Raw genomic sequence first — 16,893 nt, 5'->3', positions numbered from 1 at the left:
GTTACCTGCATCAGCAGATCGGGTTCCCAAGCCCGGGGATCACCTTACGGCCAGGCCGGGAGCTGGCGCCATCCATAATTCAGCAGCGGCAGCAGCGGGATGCGGCGAGCGGGCAGGCGCGGCAGGCAGGCCCCGGAGGGCAGCCCCATGGAGAACGGCGTGGGGCAGCGGCCGGGGACCCCCGAGACTGCTGCCGAGGGCGCCCCGGATCCGCGCCCCCTGCGGCCCCGCCCCAGGCTGGTGTTCCACACGCAGCTGGCCCACGGCAGCCCCACAGGGCGCATCGAGGGCTTCACCAACGTCAAGGAGCTCTACACCAAAATCGCTGAGGTCTTTGACATCTCTCCCACCGAGGTGAGGAGGCTGCAGCTGCCAGGGTGCAGGGAAGGGGTTTTGCACCCATAGTAGGGGGGAAATCAACTCTGTGGCACAGTCTGTGGGCAGCCTTCCTTCAGGGGCCCAGCTGCTTGTAAATTCACTGGAGTGACCTGGAAAAGAGCATTTTAATCTCAGGGCTGTCTTGTCTCCTCTGGGGAGCAGGTGGGTGGCTCTCTGTCCCGCTTTGTCCCCTTTCAGATGGGCAGGGGATGGGTACTGCGTATTCCCTGGCTTGATACCAGCTGCCCTGGAGGCTGGAGCCAAGGGAAGGGTGCAAGGGAATGGTGCAGTGCTGAGTCTCTGGGCAGACTGGGTGTCTCCACACCTCTCTGCTCCAGCAGCACCCAGAGCTGACTGGGTCCACCCATGGCTGGCTCCCGTACCTGCAGCACTGATAACCCCCACCAAGCTTGCTGGGGCATCCCCAGCCCCTGATCTTGGGATTCCCTGGGGCAGATCCTCTTTTGCACGCTCAACACGCACAAGGTAGACATGCAGAAGCTGCTGGGGGGACAGATTGGTCTGGAGGACTTCATCTTTGCCCATGTCCGGGGCGAGACGAAGGAGGTGGAGGTGACCAAGACAGAGGATGCACTAGGCCTCACCATCACAGACAACGGTGCTGGCTACGCTTTCATCAAGGTAAACCCCCCGGGGCTAGGGGCAGCCCTGGCATGACATCCCCTGCTGCTGACCCATCTCTGGGACCACACTCCTTCCCTCACTGCCCCCCACCATTAGACCCCCACCATAGTCACCCTGGCCCTTAGAGGTCTCCCATCATGGTGCAGTTTTAGGGGGACCCTTCCTGCCTGACCTGGTTGCTGAAGGATATGGATTGTAAAGGTGTTTTTGTGCAGGGTGGGATGGGGTCTCTGTTTGTCCCTCCTGTGGTGCCACCTTCTCATAGTGCTCCCTGCTGCCTTCCACGGTCCCCAGAGAATCAAGGAGGGGAGCATCATCAACCGCCTCCAGACGGTGTGTGTGGGTGACAGCATCGAGGCCATCAACGACCACACCATCGTGGGCTGCCGGCATTACGAGGTGGCACGGATGCTGCGGGAGCTGCCACGGGCTCAGCCCTTCACCCTGCGCCTGGTGCAGCCCAAAAAGGCCTTTGGTGAGTCAGAAGATGCCCCTGCTCTTGCCCTGGGGATTGGGGCATCCCTGGGAGGAGTATAGGGAGGCCAATTTCTTGTGCCTCTCCTGCGCTGCAGGTTCACGCCTGTTCCTTGCCCAAGTCTGCCACCCCTGTGTTCACCCCTGCCCTGCACCTGCACTCTGTGTGTACCCTGCAGCCCTGGGGCATGCCTGTCTGGCACCCATGTGGGCATTCCTCAGGGAAGTCCCCACACCCGCTTGTTCTTCCCGTGGGCATCCCCACTCCTCTGTGTGTACTGTCCTGGTCATCCATGAGCACCCTCTAATCATGTGCCTTCCCACACTGTGCCCGTGGGGGCCCCTTGTGCCCATGCTGCCCATGAGAGTCCTCTCCCCATGCATGGCTCAGCCTGCAGTGCTGTAGCCTGGGGTGCTGGGACATGTGTTGTTTGGGTGAAGGCCAGGGCAGAGAGCAGTGAGGGGCAGGAGCTGCCAGGCCCTGCCTGTGCCCTCACCCCAACTCTGGGATGCAGATATGATTGGGCAGAGGACACGGAGCAGCAAGTCCCCAAGTGAGGGCAGAGTGGCCAGTGGGAAGGAAACGCTGCGACTGCGGACACAGGGCCCAGCCACACTGGAGGATGGGGTAGGACCTGGCCAGAGCCTGCCATCCTGAGCCCACGGACAGTCATGCCCTGCCTGGGCTGGGGATGTGCATCCTCATGCTCCTGGGTGAACCTTGCACTGTGCCTCCATGGGAACACTGCTGGGTGCCCATGCATGCAGCACCCATGGGCACGGCCCAGTGCGCCCAGCCCCGGCACTCACCAGGGTCCTCTCACCCCCAGCCCAGTCCTTTTGAGGAAGAAGCTGCTCGCCGGGTGGACGACCTGCTGGAGAGCTACATGGGCATTCGTGACAGTGAGCTGGGTGAGCAGGGGGGCAGGGCATGCGGCAGGTGCCCACCCCAGACCCCTGCCCACTGCTCACCCTGCTTCTCCTGCTCCCCAGCCTCAACGATGGTGGAGGCAGCGAAGGAGAGCCCCAGTGCAGCCCAACTTGCCCGTGACTTGGACTCGATTCTGGGTGAATTTGCCTTCCCCCAGGAGTTTGTGGCTGAGGTGTGGGCAGCTGTCTGCCACCCCAAGGAGGCGCAGAAGTAGCTGCAAGGATGGTGGTGCCCCTCGCCAATGTCTCCTCCCCACGTCTCCCCCTGACCTGGGGATGATGCTGCTGGTGAGGGTCCCCATCTTTCCTCCTGTGCCCTCCTGAGCTGCACCCAGGTGTGTCCCTTGGGTTGGGGGGAAGCAGCAAGGCACCTAGCCACCCCCAACCCCCCCCATCCCTCTTGTGCACCCCCAAAACGTTGTGGGGAGCTGCTGTGGTTCATTAAAGCAGAGACTGGAGGAGAAGGGCTGCTGCTCTGGCTGGCAATGGGGCTGGGGCTCCCTCCCAGGGTCCCCCTGGGTGTTAACCCCCAGTGGGCACAGAAAGCTGCACAAGCTGTGTTTTATTGGGGGTTGGGTCATTCGGATGGGGACAGGGAAGGAAAAGTAGCCCTCTGTCCCCTGCCACCCCTTTGGCTGCCAGGCTCAGGGTGGGTAGGGGGACCCCATGGATGTGGGTGAAGGGGACAATTAATTAACCTGGGGGAGTGGGATGATGGATGGTCTGTCCCTGGGGGATGCTACTGCAGGCTGGAGTCGGTGGTGAGCTTTTGGCGCAGGGAGGGTTTGAGGGCAGGGTAGAGAGAGAGGATGGAGGGCTGGGGGCGCAGGCTGGGGTAGATGCGCTGCAGCACGGCCCGGCGGAAGAGGATGTAGACCCAGGGGTCCAGGATCTGGTTCCAGGTGACCATGCGGATGTAGATGAGCAGCATCTTCTGTGTCTCTGCGGGCAGGACCTGGAGCTGGCTGCTGGCTGGCAGCTGCTGCAAGACCGTCTGGACAATGAAGATCTGTGGGGGTGGGAAGGGGGTAAGGGATCAGTAGGGGGTCCATGAAGAAGCCATGAACTACCCCTGAGGTGGAGGAGATGTTGAGGGTCCAGACTAGGGGTCAGGCCTGTGGGAGAGGGGTCCCTTCCTGGTTTGGGGCACCTGCTACCAGAGGGCACCTGCTCTGCCTGCAAGTGGAGCTGAGCTCCAGAACCCATCATGGAGGTGCCAACCCAAGTGCAGCGGTGGTGGTGGGGACACCGAGACCCACGGCCTCAGTAGGAGAGACTCCTCCAGGCCCGGCAGGGACACAGCTGGGTGAACACAGCAAGACCTGGGACCTCACCCGGAGGAGCATGGGGTTGATGCCAAGGCCGGACATGGTGGGGAACATACCAAGACCCAAGTCCTCACCAGGAGAGGCATCCAGCAGATGGTGGCGATGATCATGATGCCCACGAGCTGCACCATCATCTCCACCTCGCTGTCCCGGCGCCGCTGCACAGACTCCCGGTCGTGATAGACACGGCAGAGAGTCACCACACTGACAGTGTTGAAGATGAAGGAGAGCAGCACAGAGAAGATGCCCAGCAGGGCGAAGAGCAGGCAGAAGACAACATCACCAGTGTCAGGCAGGAGGGTGATGAAGCACCAGGAGCCAGGGTACTGCAGTGTGTACCTGCCCAGCCCCAGCACTGGCAGCAGCCCCAGCAGGCAGGAGAAGCCCCACACCAGCCCCACAATGGACCAAGCGCGGTGCTTGGAAATGCTGGTGGAGCGGGAGAAGGGGTGATTGATGCCAAAGAACCTCTCACCAGCCATGGTGGCCCCCAGCAGCAATGGGCACTGCCCAAAGAAAACCATGGAAAAACCAAGGAAGTTGCAGAGATGGCAGCCAGGATCCACCTTGGCCCAGGCAAACTTGATGAAGTGGTAGGGGATGATGATTGAGGCTGTCACCAGCAGCCCGATGAAGTCTGTGATCACCAGCCCGCAGAGGAAGACGAGGAAGGAGGAGCGAGCCTGGCTGGCCAGCTTGCGGGATGAGCTGAGCAGCACGCAGAGGGCAAGGAGGTTGGAGCAAAGGCCGATGAGGCCGAAGGCAGTGGAGAACCAGGGTGAGGCGATGCTGTTGTGGGCACTGCCTTGGCTGTCGCTGTCATTAAACACCCCGAAGCATGTGTCTGGCCGGCCGCCTGTGCTGCCATTGGGGGACTCCATCACCCCCAACCTCGGCCAGCCCCTCACGACGGCTTCAGATGCCCTCCTGGCTCAGCTCCATGCTGCGTTCCTCCCACCAGTGCCGGTGCTGGTCCCACCTTGGCCTGCAAGAACAAGGGCTGGGGTTTAGGGCAAGTTGCCCACGGCCAAACCCACCCATCGGGCAGCCTGAGCCTACTGTTGTGCAGTGCCCTGTGGGCTCTGGGGAAGATGCTGCCAGGACCATGGCTGCAGCAGCTGCAGGCAGTGTGGAGGGCCCCAGCCCTGCAGCTGGCCAGGATTAACTGTCCCCGGCCAGGAGCCACATGGGGCTGTTGCCACCAGGCTGGGATCCAGCCTAGGGAGCGTCTGGAGAAGCACAGCACTGGCTGGCTCCCTCCAGCCTCAGGGGAGACATCACCAGACCCCTCTGGGACATCTGCATGCTGCTGCAGGAAGGAGGGCATGCTGAAGTATGGGGGGGGTGCAGGCACAGGGCAGCTGTGCCAGGGTCTGATCCTGACACATTTCCTCTGATCCCTGTGCCTTTCCCCTTCAGATCACCAGCTCAGGGGGAGAGGCCTCCTTCCTGCAGTGGGGTGGGGAAACTGAGGCAGGGGATGGAACATCCATGCCTGGAGCTGTGCTGCATCCCTCAGCCCCAGCATCATGTCCAAACACGGCTGTGAGACACACAGTTGGCTTGCACATGTGACATCCCTTTTGTCCCCCCCCAGCAGCTCCACTCCAGGACACTGCCTGGTGGCTATGGCAGGGTGCATGAGGACAGACACGGCTGTAGGCAGCCTGGGCAGTGCCATGCTGGCTTTCTGGGCAAGGGCCCAGATCTGAGAACATCTAGCATATGGGAAACCCCAGGGATGCTGCCTCCATCCCTAATTAGTTGAGGCTGTAAATGAGGTGATGGTGAATGGGGCAGTGGGGACCCTATCCTATCCTCCTGGGATCCCTTTCTCCAGGCTGAGGATGTCCTTGCCACCCTGTCTGCCCCATCCCTGTCCGTGGCCCTGTGCCCCCCAGGATCACTCAGCTGTATGCTGACCTCCTGCCTCTGCAAAGACTTTGCTGCAGTGTCTTATAGCAGTGGGGGTCCTGGCATCCCTGCCTACCCAGGGTGGCACCACCACCTGCCCTCTGAATCCCTTTCCAAATCAAACCTCCAGTCAGCCCCAACTGGTGCCAAACCTAGTGGCTGGTCCTGCATCCAGCCCCGAACTGCATCCTCATGCCCCGGGCGAGCCCTGCGCCTAGTCCCGCAGCCTTGGACCGCCCCTACTCACCTCCCTCTTTCCGGCCCCCGGGCAGGGAGCCGCTGTGCACACCCGGAGTGCACTGATCCCACAGCCCGTCCCGGGGGCTGGGATGGAGCCAGGCATTGCAACATCCTCCTCCAGGCTGCATCCAGGCAGGCTGCAGGGCTGAGGGTGATGGCACCCATTTGGCACGGCAGCATCCCACACCCTCCCCCATCGCCAGCTCATTGGCCTTGCAACCAGTGGGGAATGGGGCAGAGGCTGGGGGTGGCAGTGGGGGCATGTTCCCAGCCCCACCCCAGCATGAGCAGCTGGCAGAGTGTGGTGGTGATTCACTGCCACAGTGTAGGGGTGGTCCCAGCTCTTCCATGAGGCAAGAATGAAGACTTGATGCTGTTTGATTTCTCCACTCCCTGAGGGATCACAGCTGCAGCTCCAAAGGCATTGGCCCCCTTGAGAAATGTGTCCAGGCCTTGGTTCTGGGTCCCATGTTCCCTGGGATTCACCTTCCTGGGGGGTAGTAAATTCCATGAACACTTTCCCCCCAGTGATGCCAAGGCTTGGAAGTCCTGCTCTGGCTGTCCCCTGCCACATGCCTGCCCCATGCTCCTGGTCTGTATTTGTGTGTCCCCTCCTTGCCCCAGGGTGTTCCCTGCACCTGCCATGGTGTGGCTGGGGATCAGACACCCACATGGCACAGCCTTCCTGCTGCTCCCATCACCCATGGACTCAGCCCTTGGCCACTGACTGGCTCAGTGCAGCAGGATCTGCCTCCCCTCCCCAAATATCCAATGAGGGGATCCTCCCACGGTGGCACCATGGCTGGGCAAGGATGAAGGATGCAGCAGACACAGCAGCACGATGCTGAACACTCCAAACTCCACCATCACATCCTTCCTTCCCCAGTGTAACCACGACCTGGATCCTCACTCGCTGCTTGCTGTCAGTAGGGCTGAGGACTCTGCCCCAGGACCAGCTGCAAAGGTGGCCCAGGCTCAAGGGCCCAGCAGCTGGGTGCCACCCCACATGGAGATACCTCTCTGCCAGCCTGGTCCACGCAGTACTTTAAAGAAATCGAATATTAAACGAGCCCATTTAGTACTGAGTGAGCTGTGCCAGAGCAAAGCAGAGGCACCCACAGAAGGGCTTCATGTGGGGCAGGAGCCTCCTCACACACCATCTTCTGCTCATCCTGAGTGGCCAGATGCAGATGGGGATGCCAGGTCCTGTGGAGGAGACACCCTAAGCCTGTCTCTGCCAACCCCACACACTAGGCTTTGAGGCTAACAGATCTGGCAAAACCTCCTCCCAGGAAGCTCCTGCAGGAGGAAGCATCTGGCCGTGAGGAAAGGCAAAGGGGTAAAATTCCGGCGGAGCACAGCCGGCTCTGAAATGTGCTGCTGGAGGCTGAGTGGTGTTGGCAGCAGTGGCAGGGGCTGGCGTGGCAGCTAATGGGGCTCTTGGGCGCTGCGTGAGCCCCTGGGTCATGCACCGTGGGCCGGCCGGGCTCTACCAGGCACCGCTTCCTGCTCTGGCCACATCCGAAGTTATCAAGGGAAAGGCGAATGGGGAGTGCGGGAGGCTCCTCCTTATCAGCGCAGCTCCCGCTCAGTCCGTTGCTTCCCCGGCTTCCTCGGGCAGAGCTGGGCACGGGGCTGGCATGATCAGGCTGGAGTGTGTGTGGGAGCTGAGGGGGGATGGGGCTGGAAAGGAAGGTTTGCTGGGCAGTGAGGCACCACATGGCTACAAAGAAATCCTAAACCGGGCATAGGCAACTCCTCACCACAGACCACATGGCCCCTCGGCTCTGGTACCCGGGATGTGGTGCTTGGCTTGGCCGAAGATGCTGCAGGATGTTTTCATTTGTCCCTCCTGTGTCCAGTCCCAGCTCTGTGCTTGTTGGACCTCTCCAGGGACAGTCCTGCCTTGTCCAACACTTTCTCTGCAGCCTCCCCACTCTTTCCAACTGATGTCCCTTGCGCAGGTGGTCCCACAGGAAACTGGCACAGCTGTCCCTGCCACCAACTGTCCCGCCGGCTCAGAACAGTCCGGTTGCCAGCTCTTTCCCAGCCCTTCCTGTCAGCGCAGCCCCCAGCGACCCCATGCCCACCGCCCTCCTTGTAAACCCCGCTCGGATGGGCAGGATCTGCCCCAGCACGGGGAAACCCGACAGTAAGTCCTGGTGCCGGGGGGCGACTGGGACGTGCCTTCCCCAGACACCCAGCTATGTGGGTAGACAGCGAGGTGGGGAGGTTCCGTTCCCGTGGGGTCCCCGCTTTCCCCGCCTGGGACCGCAGCCGCTTTTCGGGTTTCTGTGCAAAGAGGGCGGCTGAGGCAGCTCGCACCATCCCGTACCCCTCCCGCTCAGTCCCCGCCGCCCCGCGCAGTCCCTCTGGGTCAGCCGGGCCAGCCTCTGTCCGTCCGTCCCAGTGCTGGCCTCTCTGTCCTTCCGTCCCAGCCTTGTGGGCTCTTTGTCTTTCGCAGGTCCCCCGGGGCTGCTCCCTCCAACCCCATCGAACATGCCTCTCCCGGCCCCTCCGCCAATGCCTCCCCTCCGTCAATGCCTCCCCTCCGCCAATGCCTTCCCCCCGCATGTCGACCCCGATCCTACCCTACCTCGCTGCCGGCGAGACCCCGCCCGGCGCGGCTGAGCACGGCTCGGTTTGGCTGGATACGGCTCGGCAGGGCACGGCTCGGCTCGGGACGCCTCAGCTCAGCCTGGCCCCGCAGGAGGGCGTGGGGGAAGGGCCGGGCTCGCAGCACCCCCGGCCCCGCCCCGCAGCCCCCGGCCCAGGTCTGGATCCAGCCCCACTCTCCTTCCTCCCGTTCCCGACCCTCCATCGCCCACGTCCCCGCCTGGCACCAGCCGCACCAGGGCTGCGCCCCCGAACCCCCGGCAGCATCCCCCGTGCCGGCGCCCAGAGCCCCGCTGTCCCGAGGTGGCCTCGAAGGGAACAGCAAGGTGTAGTGGGGCAAGGGGCAGTGTGCCAGGCCTCACCTGTCCCCGCGGGGCTGTGAGAACTGTGAGCCCCCCGACTCCCGGCTGTCCCGGCTATATTTAGCGGGGCCGGGCTCTTCTCCGCGTTACTCATTTGTTTACCCAACCAGATTCCTGCGTCCGGAGCGGGGCTGGTTCAGTCCTGCGCTGCTGCCGTCCCAGCGCGACCCGAATCGGCACAGCTCTGCTCGGCCGGCACCGCAGCTGGCCTCGTCCTCCAGCCTGGGAAGGGATGTCCCTGCCATCCCCTGCAGTGGGCCCCAAGGCCAGGGAACTGGGGGAGGCAGTGGACAGAGGGCCAAGGTGCAGGATGGCAGGGATGGGTGCCCCCTGGCAGCATCCCTGGGTGCTCTGCACAGCCTACCCCTGTGGGATGTAGCCTGGGGGTTTTCACACTCTGGGCTGTCCCAGGCTGACTTGCTCAGAGCTCACTGTGTCACTGCTCTGCCCAAAGCTGTGGCCAATCAGGGTGGCATATCCCCAGGCCTTGTCCTGCTAAGGTGTGGACCCACAGCAGGGGACATGATGGCCTTCCCTGCTGCCCTCCATGCTTATCCAGGAAGGGCAGAGCTTGTCCCTGACACTTTTGTCTCCATCCAGCCCTGAAGCACTGGGAGCATCTGAGCTCATGGGGGCACATGGTGACCCTATGCACCCAGCACCCCATCAAGGGTGTGTTGGTGGTGATGCCTGAGCAGGAGGTTTTCCTGCCACCACCTTGATGCTGCTAGGTTGCACATGCTGTCCCTCAGACCCTTGGTGTGAAGCAGTCACAGTAAAAGTTCAGGAGGGCAACAGCTGGAGCCAGAATGTGGCTGTCGATGGTGGGGGGAGTGTGCCAGGAGCTGGAGTGACTCCACCACAAGAATCAGGCTCAGCACCTGGCTGCCTCCCACCCTGCTGGTACAGAGCACAGCTGTGCTCACAGAGGATATGCACATAGAATGCCAAAGGCACCAATCTGCTACCACCCTCTCATGAACTGAGCTGCTGGCATAGTCTCAGGGACTGGAAAGGAGCTGTGCTTCCCAAACTCAGCCCAGGGCTGCACTGTGCCAAACCATGAAGCAGAAGAGCATAACCAGGTCCCCCTGACACATAGGGCAGGTGCAGAGAAGAGCACAAGCAGCCAGGGATGGAAACCACCACCCTGGGCTTCACCTGAAGCCAGCCCCTGAACCAACTGTGGCGAGTACCTGGCTGCAGCAGCTCCCAGGGTTCAGGCTCAAATTCCTGCTCTGGGCCCCATTCAGAGCTCAGTCGGGTGCAGAAGGCAGTGCACAGGACAGGATGTGGACTGTTCGGACTGAGGATGCAGTGGGATGTTTCTGTGAGAGTGCCCCAGGAGGCAGAGGGGCTGTGGGCTGTGGCAGGCAGCTGAGCAGTCTGGGGAGACTGTTTTTCTATCTGCTCTAAAGCCATTCCTGGCTGGGCCTTCACTGCTTCCTGTGCCGAGTTCAGGCCTGAAATCCCCCTGCACCAAGCAGCCACTCGAGGGCTTTAAATAACTCACAGGAAGGAAAAGCTAGGGAATGTGTCCCGGCACAGCTGCCAGCCCCAGCCATGTGTGGCAGGATGGGGAGGAGGCACCCACATGCAGGCCCAAGGCAGTTGGGGTCTCCTCTCCCCAGACAGGCTGAGGCCCAGCACATGTAGGTGGCAGGGGCAGGCGTGAGAACCTTCTGAGCATCAGCTCCCACAGCGCTTGCAGGGCGGGACCCTGCCAGCAGTGCTGAGAGTGACCTTCCTGAGCCACAGGGCAGCTTCTGAGGCCAGGGAGCCCACACACAGCAGGGCTGGCTTTGCCCCACTGCTGGGGAACCTGTGCAGCCCCCAAGCCCCTCTGCTGGGGGGGCAAGATGCAGCAAGGCCTGGGGGAAGGAAACAACTTTGCTGCCTTAGTTCAGGGCCAAGATGGAGGTTTCCTGGAGGCTGCACCACCAGTGTTATCCAGACACCAGCATCTCCTCCTGCCTTCCTCAGCACAGATCAGGGACACCCAGAGGGTTCTGGAGCTAGTGGGGATAGAGCTGTGCCACATAGCCATCACTTGGAAGGGCCAACACCAGGGAGTCCCAGCTTGGCCCTGATGTACTCTCCACAGTTCCTAAAACCTGCTGAGAGTCATTTGAAGCCCATGGGGACCTCCACCTCACCAGTAAGTGGAGAGTGCAGTGAGAGCCACTTGGGCACAGGGTAGGAGGGAATGAAGGCCATGGGATTTGGATTTTCCCCTGTAAGGAGGTATCTAACCCCTTCTCCTTCTCCTTGCCGGAGGCAGACACCTTACAGCCATTGAACCTTTCCATTCCACAGCCAGGGGCAAGGAAGCTGGTGATGCCCCCAGGCTGGGAAAGCCAGATCCTGGGGGGTACCTTGTTGAGATCTGCAGCAGCTGGAGAACTGGGACAGGGCTACCCCTGTGGACCAAAGCATGGCATGGCTCCAGCTGAGGAGTATCTAGGCAAGACAGGTCTGGCACCAGTGATGGGAGTGTGTGAGAGGGCACTGGCATGGGCAAGGGGAGTGCATGGGGCTGGAAGAGGGTTGACAACATGTGGAAATGAGGCGACAGATCCCAGAAGCACAGGGCTGTAGTACTGGCTGGTGATGACAGGCAGGAGAGTTTCATGGTACCAGAGGGCACGAGGTGCCCCTGTACAGGATCCCCTGGATTAAGCAATCCCTGTTTATTTGCACCAAAGTCTCAGGGTCCCTCAGGATAAAAGCAAAGACAGAAAACACCCTCAGAAGCAGGCTCTGTGCCAGGCCAGGCCTCAAGGATGCCGATGGGACAGTGCCTGCGGCGGGGGACGCGATGCCCCTGCGCACTGCCGGTGCCAGAGGCGCAGAGGGCGCGGGGCAGGCCCTCATCTCCGGTAACGGTAGCGCTTGAAGTGGAACCAGAGCTGGAAGATGCCGTTGGCAAACTGGCAGCGGAAGCCGTGGCGGTGGGAGTACTCCCACTCGCGGTTGACGATCTTGAAGGCGATGTCCTCATAGGGCGGCCCGGCGTGGAAGCGCAGGATGGCGAAGTCTTTGTTGTCCTGGCAGGCCTCCAGGAAGTACTCGGGCGTGGAGCGCTTGTCGATGAGGTCGGGGTAGAAGATGTTGAACTTGTAGCCCTGCACGATCTTGGGGGGAGGGTTGTCGAAGTCGTAGTGAGTCTGGTTGTACTTGTTCCACTCGAAGCCGGTGTGCACGCGGTTGAAGAAGCGCGGCTTGCGCGGCCGGTACTTGTCAGCCCACAGGTAGGCCTTGCCCGTCAGCGGCAGCTCCACGCTGAACTGCGCCTCGTCCGCGCCCATGCCCTCCTTGGCCTTGCGGAAGAAGATGTCATCGGCGCTCTCGGTGGCGTCACCTGCAGGGAGGAGAGCCGATGCCCATCCTGCAGTGCCGGCCAGGCCTCCCGGGGGAAGGAGCAGCAGACGCTGGGCAGGCGATGCAGAGCTGGATGTGCGCACACTGCCCTGCAGACCTGGGGGAGCTGCGCTGGGAAACTCATCCCAAACCCTCTTCCCAGTTGCCTGCAGCCCAAACAGCTTGGTGGTGAGGCTGGGAGCAGGGAAGGAGCTGCCACAGCGCGGAAGGAACACCGGCAGCCTGAGCTCCAACTCCCTGCTTTTGTATGGGCCACAGCAACCTTTGCTGCCTGGGGGCATCCCACTGCCAGGCCAGCTCTGGATGCGTGCTTCGGATCTAGCACATACCCTTGTCCAAGGGCAGCATTCCCCTCCAGCCCTGCACCCCGAAGCACGGTGCCTATGCCAGTCTGTGAGGTTGGCAGGAGCAGGGCCTGCCCATGTGGCTCCTACCTGTGACCTGCAGCTGCTGGCGTAGAAGGAGCAGTCGATGTGTGTCCTCCTCAGCCTCCAGCACGTGGGCATCGAAGGGCAGCTCGTTGGGGCCCAGCAACCGCGGGCTGTACTTCCCTGCATCATAATCATCCAGGCTCTGCTGGATCAGGTCCTCCTCCATCAGCACAGCTTCTCCCTCTGCCTCTTCTTTGACCTCTGTGTCCTGCTCAGCCTCTGGCTCCGAGGATGGCCCTGGCTGTACCATGATGCTCTCCTCTGGATCCAGCCTGCAAGGAAGAGTGAAGGGAGGAGGACAAGACAGAATCTTCTTGTCCCAGGTGTCTCATGGGAGGGGCCCAGCTGGCCGTGCTGCCCAGGGGAAGGACTGCATACCTGTCACTGGGGGAGGCTGGCTCCTGCTTGATGATGGGGAAGAGTGGTTCGCTCTCCACACCCTGCTCCTGCTTCAGCTTGTACAGCTTCTGGCGCAGCACATCCTGGTGCCGCTCCCGCAGCCTGCGAAAGGAACAAGCTGCCAGGCCCCAGCAGCAGAGCCACCTCACGTCCACACTGCCCAGAGCTGTGATGCCCACAGCACTGGGTAGAGTCTGCTGGGTTCCATATGGTTTTGAGCTGATTAACTTCTTGAAGAACCCACTGTAAACATCACCACTCAAGCACGGACCGAGTGTCCAACCCTTCTCTTCCCTCAGAACAGCCAAACACCTCAGAAAACGTCTAAAACCCTTTCACCAGCAACTTCAGGTCTGTACCTCCCCAGCTCTGCTCATGGCAGAGTCTATGCTGCCTCTTTCTACAGCCCTAGCCAGGGGCAGAGGTCACTCACCTGGCTCGAGCCATGTAAGCCTTCAGCTGCTGCAGGAGGCTCTCCCAATACCCAATGTCGAGGTTGGGTCCTCCTGCCCGGATCTTGCTCTCAATGCCCTGGTACAACACCTGCAGCTGGTTGTAGGTCTTGCCCTTGAACACGGACTGCACGTCGGAGCTGACGGAGGCGTTGACGCCGTCCCGGCGCTCCCCTGCGTGGACGAGGGGCAGCCAGTTGGCCTCTGAGCACTCGGCAGGCCCTCACCCAGCACTCCTGGGCTGGAGCCCAGCAATGATGGCTACCAGATCCACAGCCTCCCTCCAAAGCATCCTAGAGAACCCCTTTGAGCCCAAGCACACATGGCAGACCCTACACACTGCTCTTCCCACTGCTCACACTCTCCTTGACACCCACACCTGGCTCTGCCCTCCCATTCACCTGGTCCTCCTTTCCCAGAGGCCTCAAGCTTGCGGAGTTTGGCTATCTCATCCTCCGTGATGATGGTCATGTCCCTCCAGAAATCCACATTTTTCCCTTGCTCAAGCTCCATGTAAACCTGCAGGCAAGAGATAAGCATGACATCAGGCAGCTGCTCTGCAACACAGCTGGAGAAGCAGAGCTGAGGCATGGAAGCACTGAGCTGCTGCTCCTCAGCCAGCCCTAGAGGCAGCAGAGCTGGTACCTGGATGTCTTCCACCAGATCCTCCATGTCAGAGACAGTCAGGCCGTTCAGGAAGGTGTAGGGCTCGTGCATCTCCACAGCCAGGTCATCATCCTCCGCGCTGATATACTTTGCCAGCAGGTCGATAGGTTTTGCCCTCCCATCCCGAATGCGGATCTTGGACCTGGGTGAGAGGGACACTGAATGGTGCCCACCGTCCTCTGCTCCCTGATGGGCCCAGCCCTGCGAAGCCACACACCTACCGCAGCTTGGCCTGCTGCAGGTGGAAGTTGTCCTCCTGCTCCTCCCAGGTTTTGAAGTGCTCTGCCTCTTTCTCCCGCTGCAGCATCTCCAGCTCTTGCTCACGCATCGCCTTCTCCCGCTCCCGCTCCAGGCGCAGCTGCTTCACCTGGCCAGGGTGGAGGAAGACATGAGGCCACTCTGAATGGGGCACTCATGCAGGATGTGAAGGATGCAGCCATGACCCTGCTCAATGAGCTGCCTTGGCTCCTGCCATCAGCACGAGGCTCCCAAGACATCAAAAGCCATGGGGAAGGGAAGCCACTGAGGGCCAGTGGTGCTGGGCTGCACGCTGCTCACTGCCATCCCTTTGGAGGACAGGGGACACAGGCACAACTGAGTGCCTCAGTGCCACAATCTGGCACGTGCTTTTCAGCACCTTCCGAGCTGGACTCAGGCCTGGAAAAAAACTTTCCTAACTTTTGTTGGAGTAACAGATGACAATATACTGTAGCCCCTGGGATCCTGCATCCTACAGCTTAGGGGCACCTCCAGTCCACAGAGCAAGGAAGCTTCTAGGTGAGTAACTGGTGAGTGACTGGGAGAACTGAACTGTCCACAAGACTCTGTCAGATGGTGGGAGGGCACATCTGAGCCTACCTTCTGCAGCTCCAGGCGATTGTCCTCCTGGATTCGCTTGTTCCTTTCCTTCAGGTCCTTCTCATCCAGATGGCTGATCCCTTTCTTTTCTAGTGCCTGAAACAGAGCAGCCAAGGAAAGCTGTGAAACTCAGTGACCTCTACAGTCCCACGCCAGCCAGCAAATGCCACCCAATCCACTTGCTTCTGCTGCTCCAATGTTCCTCCTGTCGGAGGTCCCCAAATCCCTCAGGTCCTACTCCAGAAGTACTTCAGTGATGCTTAGACTCAGCCCAGGGAGGCTGTCTGACCTGTGGAGTGCTAAGACACCAGCAAACACTGCCAGCACTCAGCCTGCAGCTCCCAGGAGGCCTAGGTCCCTTGCCTGCACCCTGTTCCACCTTCTTATCCCACACCCTTGGCTACAGACCTTGCTCTTCAGGACAAAAGAGGTAAAAACTCCACTGAGCTTCCCCAAAACACCCAGATGCTGCCCCAGACAAGTGCTTTGCTCTCAGGTGGTTGTTTTCAGTCCTTCAGGGTTAGAGAGATTCCCTCTTCAAGCAGATTTCCCCAGGAGCCCCATGCTCCTCTGCCCTGTTCTGTGGTGGCCACAGGGGCATGATCTCATTCAAGCAGCTTCCTATAACGTGGAGGTGTGTGGGAGAGCTCACCTTGCTCCAGATGAAGGTGCCCAGCAGGTTATTGTCCCCAAAGGGATTGTCGGTGTTGGTGTAACCCATATACTCCTCTCCCCACCCCATCTTCTCCCTCTTCTTCCTCTCCTTGGCTTCCTTCTTGGCTAGCCTACGAGCCCGTTTCTCCTCAGGTGTCTCCAAAGCTTTCATGAGCGCTGCTTGCTTCTTCTTCTCCTCCTTCAGCCTCAAGCGCTCCTGGAGGCTCAGCTGCTGCCCTGTCTCCTCCCTGCCCTGCGAGCGTGGCGGGGAGGGAGAGCTGATAGAGGACACAGAAGACTTGGAGCCATCTCTCCTCCTCTGCTGCTCTCTGCTCCGAGCTCTCCTCCTGTCTCGCTCACGCTCTGAGCTGGAGCCAGAGGAATGACCTCGGGACCGCGAGCGGTGCTTCTTCTGGCTTCTGTGATGCTGGCTCCTGGTTTTGCTTTTCTTCTTCCATTTCTGTCTCTCATTGCCAGAGTTAGAGCTGGGATGGGGAAAAAGGTCGTATTTCAGGTGGGAGAGAGTGACTGGCTGCGTGTCAGGCAGCAAATGCCCCAGAGGGGAGGGCACTTTTCCTCGCTGCAGATGTGGTGAGCCGAGCCCAAGCAGCGGAGCCCAGAGAGCTCAGGGGCTCTTCACGGTGGCGCCTCCTCCCTGTACGACCCACGTCCCCCCAAGCCCCCCGACCGGGAGAGTTTCGTGTCGTGGAGAGCGCTTTTCACCCGTCGCTCAGTCCGGGCCTCTTCAAGCGCCTCCTGGTCCCTGCCTGCCCCGGCGGCTGCCCCAGCGCCTCACCATGGCACCGGGGCGGGCCCCGGCGTCATCACGGCCGAGCCACGGCGGCGGCCAGAGGGACCCGGCTTGGCTCGCCCGAGCTGCCAGCCGCGGCCGTGCCGGCCTTTCCCCGGGCCTCGGCACCCGGAAGCCCGGCTCTTCACCCCACCAGCCCCGGGCCCTCTCACGCTCTGCGGCCCGGTCCCCGATCCCGGCTCACCCCGAGCTCGGCTCCCGGCGGCGTCTTCCGCTCCGGCTGCGCCGCCGCCGCTTCTCCCGGCTCCCGGAGCGCTCCCGACCGCGTTCCCTCCGTGGCGAGCGAGACCGAGATCGAGACCGCGGCCGCCGGGCCGGGCTGCGCGACCCCGAGCCCATGGGCCCCGGCTACGG

General features: G+C 61.3%; 3 protein-coding genes across 5 annotated transcripts; 1 reads left to right on the top strand and 2 right to left on the bottom strand.

Annotated features, from left to right (window-relative positions):
- Positions 1-99: 99 nt before the first annotated feature.
- On the top strand, positions 100-2,840 carry GIPC3 (GIPC PDZ domain containing family member 3). The gene is made up of 6 exons (XM_009909794.2): positions 100-354; positions 835-1,020; positions 1,318-1,498; positions 2,013-2,125; positions 2,328-2,409; positions 2,491-2,840. Exons 1-6 carry the CDS (start codon positions 100-102, stop codon positions 2,640-2,642), a joined length of 969 nt encoding a protein of 322 aa, XP_009908096.2. The 3' UTR covers positions 2,643-2,840.
- Positions 2,841-2,975: 135 nt separating this feature from the next.
- On the bottom strand, positions 2,976-8,933 carry TBXA2R (thromboxane A2 receptor). Of its 3 annotated transcripts, none has more exons than XM_054174991.1 (3): positions 8,888-8,933; positions 3,830-4,740; positions 2,976-3,436 (listed from the first exon to the last, which is right to left on the bottom strand). In XM_054174991.1, the coding sequence occupies exons 2-3, from the start codon at positions 4,634-4,636 to the stop codon at positions 3,167-3,169; spliced, it is 1,077 nt and encodes a 358-aa protein (XP_054030966.1). In that variant the 5' UTR covers positions 4,637-4,740; positions 8,888-8,933; the 3' UTR covers positions 2,976-3,166. The 3 variants fall into 3 exon arrangements, with proteins under 3 accessions (XP_054030966.1, XP_054030967.1, XP_009908095.2); XM_054174992.1 differs by lacking the exon at positions 8,888-8,933 and adding an exon at positions 8,501-8,553; XM_009909793.2 differs by lacking the exon at positions 8,888-8,933 and having other exon boundaries at positions 3,830-4,778.
- A 2,601-nt stretch (positions 8,934-11,534) lies between these two features.
- On the bottom strand, positions 11,535-16,893 carry CACTIN (cactin, spliceosome C complex subunit). Its single transcript, XM_054175329.1, has 10 exons — positions 16,724-16,893; positions 15,727-16,213; positions 15,075-15,170; positions 14,438-14,583; positions 14,196-14,358; positions 13,952-14,069; positions 13,532-13,724; positions 13,078-13,200; positions 12,703-12,971; positions 11,535-12,248 (listed from the first exon to the last, which is right to left on the bottom strand). Exons 1-10 carry the CDS (start codon positions 16,876-16,878, stop codon positions 11,758-11,760), a joined length of 2,241 nt encoding a protein of 746 aa, XP_054031304.1. The 5' UTR covers positions 16,879-16,893; the 3' UTR covers positions 11,535-11,757.

Source organism: Dryobates pubescens, chromosome 31 (genome assembly GCF_014839835.1).
Source record: "Dryobates pubescens isolate bDryPub1 chromosome 31, bDryPub1.pri, whole genome shotgun sequence".
NCBI classification, from domain to species: Eukaryota; Metazoa; Chordata; class Aves; order Piciformes; family Picidae; genus Dryobates; species Dryobates pubescens.
Note: the sequence above shows the minus strand (reverse complement) of the source record. Positions and strands in the feature narration are given on the sequence as shown.

Bases quoted from the DNA above. Each gene is read 5' to 3' on its own strand.
- GIPC3 (XM_009909794.2), top strand. From the start codon at position 100: ATGCGGCGAGCGGGCAGGCGCGGCAGGCAGGCCCCGGAGGGCAGCCCC. The intron at 1,021-1,317 runs GTAAACCCCCCG...CACGGTCCCCAG, and splicing joins CTGGCTACGCTTTCATCAAG to AGAATCAAGGAGGGGAGCAT. The intron at 1,499-2,012 runs GTGAGTCAGAAG...TCTGGGATGCAG, and splicing joins GCAGCCCAAAAAGGCCTTTG to ATATGATTGGGCAGAGGACA.
- TBXA2R (XM_054174991.1), bottom strand. From the start codon at position 4,636: ATGGAGTCCCCCAATGGCAGCACAGGCGGCCGGCCAGACACATGCTTC. The intron at 3,437-3,829 runs GTGAGGACTTGG...CCACCCCCACAG, and splicing joins TCTGCTGGATGCCTCTCCTG to ATCTTCATTGTCCAGACGGT.
- CACTIN (XM_054175329.1), bottom strand. From the start codon at position 16,878: ATGGGCTCGGGGTCGCGCAGCCCGGCCCGGCGGCCGCGGTCTCGATCT. The intron at 15,171-15,726 runs GTGAGCTCTCCC...GCTCTGTTTCAG, and splicing joins GCACCTTCATCTGGAGCAAG to GCACTAGAAAAGAAAGGGAT. The intron at 13,725-13,951 runs GTGAATGGGAGG...TCGTCCACGCAG, and splicing joins CTCTGGGAAAGGAGGACCAG to GGGAGCGCCGGGACGGCGTC.